Genomic DNA, 8,069 nt, shown 5'->3' with positions numbered 1-8,069 from the left:
GATTTAGATTTAGATTTAATATTTAGATTTAACATTTAACATTTAGGTGCCACATTTAATATTTAGATTGAACTATTTAATATATTTCTAAGTTAACAAATATTGCTGTAAATGTGGTAAAAGGTGACGTTAAAAAATTCACAATACATTTTTAAACATTGTTTGAAGCTAAATGTGGCAAAATGTTGATGTTATTTTCAGTGTGAGACACTTTACAAACGGCACCCCATAGACAGGTACCCATTAGCTACGCTCCGTCACAACCGTGCGTAATAGTCACGCGTTATGACCGCTCCTCGTCCATGACTGCACGTCTTTCATGTCTCACCCGCTCCTCGTCCATGACTGCACGTCTTTCATGTCTCACTAACAGGTGGAGAGCCTACAGACAGGTACCCATTAGCTACGAGCCGCTCCGCCACTGACTGCTCTTGTCCTGTCCTCTCCCTCTTCTTTCTCTCCTGTACTTGTAACAGTAAATGGGATGTGTTGTAACTTGTGTAAGTTAAACTGTGTCTGTGTGAGTGTACATCTTACCCTGCAATGGCGATATGGGCAGCGGTTCCAGCCACACGCTGCTACTGCTGCCAAGTAGCCCCGCCCATTGGAAAGAGTGTGGGATATACCACTACTAGGAATGGGAGGGGGGGACTAAATCTTCTAAGATTTAAATAGCACATTATTGCGCGATTATAATGAGCACCGCTTACATTGTGCTTTTAATAAATACCTCTGCATTGTTCAAAAATTATTAATTGTGTCTCAAATTATTCTAGGGGGGGGCAGCTTTACTGAAGGGGGAGTCATGTCCCCCCTGTCCCCCCCCGGGATTTCCGCCCCTGAATACGTCACAATTGTTACCATTATCACTAATACGTTACAATTATTGACATTATCATTTATACATCACAATTATTAACATTATCACAAATACGTTAAGATTATTAACATTATCACCAATACATTATGATTATTAACATTATCACTAATACATTGCAATTATTAACCTCACTACCTACCCAATACTTCATAATTATTGAAACTATCACTTATATGTTACGATTATCAACATTACTACCAATACAAATATTGACATTATCACTAATGTAGCGACTTCAAACAGCAAAGGAGTCGCTGAGGGACTGAGGTTGGGCCTGACTGTCTGACACGCTTAACAAAAGAATCTACTGAGATTTCGAAAATAAGTTTAACTTTTTATTAATGAAAAAAGATGATCAACTCATGATAAAGTGCACAAACTCATAATCAAAGTAACAAAAAAATATGGCAACCCAGCTCACCCCCCCCTCTCTCCCACACAATGAGGAGTGAACAGGTGAATATATTAACTTCATATGCCTGCCCATAGATGTTACCCGCTATCCCCCTATGCAATATGACCACAAAATAAATTATATCATAACCAAAACAAACAAGACCAAAGAATAACAATCAATATCCTTTCCCCTTATTACGAATAGAAAAGACACACCTATTAATTAATTCCTGGCTCCTACAACTAATATGTTACGATTATTAACATTATTACTAATACCTTACAATTATTAACATTACTACCAATACTTTACAATTATTGATATTATCACTGATACTTACATTAGCACTAATACGTTACAATTACTAACTTTATTTAAAGGAAAATTTTTTGCAGCTGGAGCCATTAAGTGTTCTGTCAATCCACTAACTGTTTAATGAACTAATGGTTTCAGCTGCACTTGTTGTATAAACAGTTTGATTTCAGTAGAATGTAGCATGAAAAGGAAAAACAAATCTCAAGTAAAGTACAAATAACTTATATTGGTACTTGTGTGCAGTACACGATGATAACTAACATCAGTGAAATCAAAATAATCAGTTAGGTCAGTTTACAGTCTGTAAATGTTTCTGTGTGCAGGTCATCTCTGGAAGACATCGTAAGTAATACTACTGATACTACGACTACTGCAACTACTACTATTACTGATACTACCAGCACTGCTAATACTACTGCAGCTGCTAATGGTACTTTAACAACCACCATGAGTCCTGCTGCACCACCTGATGATCAGACAGGTACTGACCTGTGTCTACACACAGGAAATCATTCAGTTATTATTACAATCGTTTAATCTGTTAAACTGATTTTCTTTACTTTTATATCTATCTATCTATCTATCTATCTATCTATCTATCTATCTATCTATCTATCTAATCTATCTATCTATCTATCTATCTATCTATCTATCTATCTATCTATCCATATATAAGTAGTCTTTTTCCTATGGTATTTATATTATATTTGTATATTATATTTATATAAATAAAGAAATAATTATTATTATGTTATATGTTTTTTCTATTTGTCAGTTGTTTCCTGGAGCTAGGCACAAAATAATTTCACGACATGTTGAACTGTGTATGTGACAATCAGTCTGATCTTCCTCCACAGAAGATGAGGAGGACGAAGTGGAGGAGGTTGAGGGCAAGGAAACTGGTGAACTGGTCAATGATGTCATGGCAGCAGCAGCAGGTGCTGAGTCAGCAGGTATGGAGAGCAAAGATGTTTCAACTGCAGACAAAGAGGGTAAGGAAGACAAGTCCATCTTCATCTCTTCTTTATGTGAAAGTCTGTCTGTCTCTCTTCATGACAACTGTTTGTCCTCCAGCAGGTGAGCCAGAGCAGCAGTCTCACCTCCACACAGGTAACTTTCTTAGCTCCTGAGCTGCAGCGCCCTTTGCTGCCCACAGGAAAACAACAACAACAACAACATCATCATCAATAATGATAATAATACGTTTTGGTAGTTTTGATGAGTTTTGATGAGAATGATACATACACACATATATCCAGGGCAGCTCCTTTTCCTCCTCCTCCTCTTCTTCTTCTTCTTCTTCTTCTTCTTCTTCTTCTGATCTCTGACTTCCTGTCTTCAGGAGCTGTTGAAGACGAGTTTGTCACAGAACAGAAAGCATCCACGCCAACCGCAGACCGGCCAGGTATGGAGAAAGACCTTACTCCACAATGCTTCTGAAAACTTTACAGTTTGATTTCTGTTGAGTTTTAGTTGTTTTACTGTCCATCATTAATCCTTTAACACCCACAGCCCTGGAGACGAAGTTTGTCTCGTATAATTTGCTCTAATTTAAAATACAAAATATAAATAAATATGAAAATAAATTAAATAAAATAAATGAGTAAACTTTATGAAATACTTACAAAATATAATACAAAATATCTAGATACAAACACAAAATAAACAATAAAACATAAAACATCAATTTAAAAAATAAGAATAAAGTATTCAAATAATCAAAAACAACAGCAAAACAATAAAAATATGAGAGCAATTACATCTTTATGATTGAGTAAAAACTAAAATCTGCAAAAAAAAAACCCCAACAACAAATAAAATATTCATTAAAAAAACTAAAATAGAAGTTCTTATTTGTGTGATACATCTAATAGTCTGAATATAATAAAAAAAAATAGAAAATCCATATATATATATATATTCTATTTTTTTATTATATTCAGACTTTTCGATGTATCACTGAGGTTGCATTTATAAATGATCCATATTTGTATTGTTTTTAATGTTAATCTGAACCAGCTGGTTCCTGTTAAAAGGGACACACGCCCACAAACCATTTAACGCTGAGGACGGCTATGAGTTGAAACACGTCCGTTCGACTGCTGCTGTGCAATCCACTATATTAAAAAGTATTATACTTATTAGTGAGTGCTGTCGGGTTTTTCTGCTTTGCTGTAATTTTTTGGACTGGCACCCAATTACACTTTGAGTCTTTTGAGTGAGCACGCAAAGTTTGCTGAAGACTTATCTCTATACACAACAGTACTAGCCAGCCGGCCGTGACCTCCCCAAGATGGCGGCGACGTTGACACAGTAGCCACAGGAATGAGTCATCTATGATTATATATATCTATGCTCCCAGCAGTCTGGCCTTGTCACAACCAACAAAGAAGAAAGTCCTGGGCCCTATTTAAGAAAGCAGGCTCAACAAACCTCTCAGCCTGAGCTGAGGAACTCTGAGTTTCTGGTTCCAGAACAGCTGATCAGAATTAGCTCAATCAACTCTGAGTATGTTCAGCCACTTATTTCATCCCAACTGAATCGGAGATTGACTGCGAATGAAGACTTTGCACGTCTTGAAAAAAATAAAAATAAAAATCTAATACGGCAGCTGCAGCTACTGGGGGCGGCAGTAGCTCAGTCCATAGGGACTTGGGTTGGGAACCGGAGGGTCGCCTGTTCAAGTCCCCGTCCGGACCAAAATATGGAGCGTGGACTGGTAGCTGGAGAGGTGCCAGTTCACCTCCTGGGCACTGCCGAGGTGCCCCTGAGCAAGGCACCGAACCCCCCAACCGCTCAGAGCGCCTGTCATGGGCAGCCCACTCTGACATCTCTCCACTTAGTGCATGTATAGGTCCAGTTTGTGCATGTGTGTGTTCGGACCTGTGTGTAATTGACAACAGAGTGAAAAATTGAATTTCCCCTCGGGGATTAATAAAGTATATAAAATTAAAAAATTAAATTAAAAATTAAAAAATTAAATTAAAAAATTAAAAAAAAAAAATTAAATTAAAATAAACAGTGTGAGGTGTGATGGGAAAAGACTGCAGAGCGTATTGATAGGTAATGTGAAGTGACGCTGTGTAATGTGATGCATTAATGTGGCTAATATACAGAAAATATAGAAACATTTTACAAACATTTTATCTTAACAGTGTGACCTATGATGGGATGTGAGTCTCATAAATGAGCCAATTGCACCGCAGAAATTTTTGAATATATGAAAAGTATTCATAAATCATTGCATCATGTATCCACGTAGATTAATATCTTATTAACACTGACAAACCTGCGGTTCTGTGGAATTCCTCTTTGATGATCCTTTCTGATTTATCTCCAGGGAAACCACAAAAACAGGCAAAAGTCCTTTCAGAGCCAGAGTCACTTTGCTTACGGCCTGACAAACTGTTGCCTCACTGATGTGTTCAGTGTCTCTGATGTTATAAAGAAAACTGCCGTTGCCGAAGAATCAAAGGACAATGCATAAAATTTGCTCCAATGATAATGCAAATCCATGATGTGTAATATTTGATATATCTGGGTGGAACAGATTGTTAAGATAAATGATAAAGTGTAAGGTGAAAGACTGAATGTGTGACCTCAATTCCTGTCTCAGCTCCTCCCAGCAGTCTGGCCTTGTCACGACCAACGAAGAAGAAAGTCCTGGTGGCTCCAGCTCTCAGTTTGTCTTTAGGTAATAATATAATTGATAATAATAATAACAATAATAATAATAATGATAATAATGATAATTATTATTAACAATAATAATAATAATAATGATACATGCTAACTCCAGCCAACAATGCTAATTCTTTAGATCGCAGTGAGTCTACAATTTCAGATGACTTCCCCTCAGCCTTTCTCTCCCCTTCACTTGGAGACGATGATGACACGGGGCTGGACTTTGACCTGGACGCCATGGAAACGCCCTCTGACAGCGAATCACTGCCCTTCCCCATCTACGACCTGGACCTGGAAGGTGAGAGGTCAAAGGTCAGAACTGTTGAGGATGACCACCTGTTTATTTATTCCATCCTAAAGCACCTTTGATGACATCACATGGTTTGTGTTCCAGACGACCTGCGGCGTCTCGGCGTGGCATCCCGGCGTCGCAGAGCGCCTGGCTTCAGTCCCAGGTACAGGTTCGACTCACAGACCGGTTCTGCACCGGGGATGGACCAGAGTGAACTGGGAGCTCTGGAACGGGAGGACATGGTGGACAGTCAAGGCACCAGGTGGCGCTGTTTCTCCACAGGTGTTCCTCCTCAGGAGAGCCGGGTAAACATGAGCATCCTGGAGCCATTCCTCAGGGTGCTGTCACACGGAGGTACGATGACTCACCTTGGTTGCAGTTATCTCAGCTCCTGGCTACATGTAAATAGATATTTTTGAAAACTAATATTGTCTTCTACATTTTGGCCACTCGTCCACACAGAGTTTTGCGTCACTAAAATTTTTTGAAAAACCCTCTCTACAGTGCGGATTTTCGAAACCAGTGGTTCCCGACTGGTCCAGCGACAGGATCCAGATTCCTCCTTAGTCATTAGTTTGAGGTCCACAATACATTCAGTGTCATACTTGTGTTTCGATATGTCACTGTATGGAGCTATATTGGGGCCAAATGTTTTGTACTTGAAAAAATGAAATTTGAAACTGAAAATTCAAGTTTTGATCTTGAATTATCTTGAATTTTGAAGAATACATCAAGGTATTCAAAATAAAAAATAAGTGTACAAAATGTTTTTTCAGGTTAAATATAATTATGATTCACTTTGGTAATTCTTTTGAATAAATTATTTATTTTTATTTTCACTTTCATATATTTAGATATTTGAGATCCTATTTCTTTCAGTTGCACGTTTTATCTTTTCAGATTTAGATCTTATTTTTTACAGTTTCAAATCTTTTTTCACTTTCAGATCTTTCTTTTTCAGTTTCAGATCTTTTCTTTTCAGTTTCAGACTTTTGGCCCTGATCTAGCGTGGGGGCATCAACTGAGAGGGGTGTGGAATCATGACAGACAGCTTAACAAAAAGGCTAGGGACCTTCCCCTATCACGTTGCCTTCAGGGAACGTAGGAACTAAAACAATTCAACTCAACACTTTATGTAGGCTTCACCATGTGATTGGCAGTTAAAAAACTGATGTCAGTGACAAACTTCCATTTGCACGGTATGCACCAATATCCTGCACGGCCAAGTCTATTTTAATTTCCACTGTAAGGCTAGGCTGTTAATTTGTCACTTTATTAAGTTTTAATAGGCTATTCTTAAGTATGTGGCCTACGTTTATCCAAATATCGCCTTTTTTGAAATTTACTCCGACATTTTTGGAGATGTGAGATGTGAGATGTGAAAGCTGTTTAAGACAGTACTGAGGACCAATTGCAGAAGCGGAGCGATAAATTATGCCAGACTGTGCACTTCAACAGCCACACTTGAAGTGGTGAAATTTCTGATTTCCACATAGCACTGTGACCGCAGCGCAGTGTCCGCTCGCAAAGATGGCGGTTCAGCAGGCCCACCTGCTGGAGCCAGCACACAGGTGAGAAATGTTCAAAATGAGAGTTGAGAGTATCATTGAGTTAGTTTTCTGTCTCTGTCAAGCTCTGTCGGTTAATCACTCACCCCACAGCAGGAACTAGATGCACTTCGAAATAAAAGCTCTATACTTTTTACAAACTTGACACTTGCACGGTCACTTGCGATCCATTCTGAATGAACCTGCAACCCACTTTTGGACTGCGACCCACCAGTTGGGAACCACTGTTCTAAATATTAGTCACTGTGTATCTGTATGGATGTAAAACGGAGCCTTTGGGAAACAATGACATCATCTCTTTAATTCTCACATGCCCATTGTTGCTTTGTGTAATAAGCATCCGCCAGAAACAACAACAACAATGGCGGACTCCTGAGGCCTGTACTACGAAGTGTGATTTGGAGTTAGCAAGGTAACTTATGGGTCAACACCGGGTTTTCAGTACTACACAGCTGGTTCTCTTTTTACCAAGATAAATCACTGTTCAACTGATGCTGAACAGCTATCCACGGCCCTATTTCAGAAAGCAGCATTAGTGAAAACTCTGAGTATGTTAAGCCTGAGATGAGGGCAGGGCTGTTTCAAGACACTCTGGGGGCCCCAGGCAAGAATCCCCCCCCCACCTCTAGGGTGACCAGGTCCCAATAAACTAAATGTGGGACAAGGAGTAGGTTTGTGAGGGACAATGTGGGACACCCACCCCCAGCGCGAAGTTTAGTCATCAGAGACTTGTCATGGTACCAAAACTGGGACCCACGGTACGATACCAGTGAAAGTATCACAGTTCTGAGTAGTATCACGATACCACAGCAAAAATGAGGCAGATGTGCCTTTTGTCATTTATAAAAAGATAAATCACTTTTCTATAATACATCAATGATATTTCAATGGAATAAATTACTTATTGACTTATTCATACTTCAAAAACAGCAT

The 8,069-nt window shown here is 38.9% G+C and overlaps 1 protein-coding gene across 6 annotated transcripts in view; it reads left to right on the top strand.

The window, feature by feature from the left end:
* The window catches only part of LOC126384323 (BCL2/adenovirus E1B 19 kDa protein-interacting protein 2-like), a 38,360-nt gene that overhangs the window by 6,371 nt on the left and 23,920 nt on the right, over nucleotides 1-8,069 (top strand). For 4 of the 6 annotated variants that reach the window (XM_050035314.1, XM_050035319.1, XM_050035317.1 and 1 more), the window contains exons 3-9: nucleotides 1,916-2,073; nucleotides 2,450-2,584; nucleotides 2,667-2,702; nucleotides 2,935-2,997; nucleotides 5,209-5,286; nucleotides 5,413-5,574; nucleotides 5,671-5,922. In XM_050035314.1, the coding sequence (XP_049891271.1) occupies nucleotides 1,916-2,073; nucleotides 2,450-2,584; nucleotides 2,667-2,702; nucleotides 2,935-2,997; nucleotides 5,209-5,286; nucleotides 5,413-5,574; nucleotides 5,671-5,922 (884 nt within the window). The remainder of the gene's footprint in view (nucleotides 1-1,915; nucleotides 2,074-2,449; nucleotides 2,585-2,666; nucleotides 2,703-2,934; nucleotides 2,998-5,208; nucleotides 5,287-5,412; nucleotides 5,575-5,670; nucleotides 5,923-8,069) is intronic. The other 2 variants (XM_050035316.1, XM_050035315.1) reach the window with 2 other exon arrangements.

The sequence above is a fragment of the Epinephelus moara genome, chromosome 22 (assembly GCF_006386435.1).
Source record: "Epinephelus moara isolate mb chromosome 22, YSFRI_EMoa_1.0, whole genome shotgun sequence".
NCBI classification, from domain to species: Eukaryota; Metazoa; Chordata; class Actinopteri; order Perciformes; family Serranidae; genus Epinephelus; species Epinephelus moara.
Note: the sequence above shows the minus strand (reverse complement) of the source record. Positions and strands in the feature narration are given on the sequence as shown.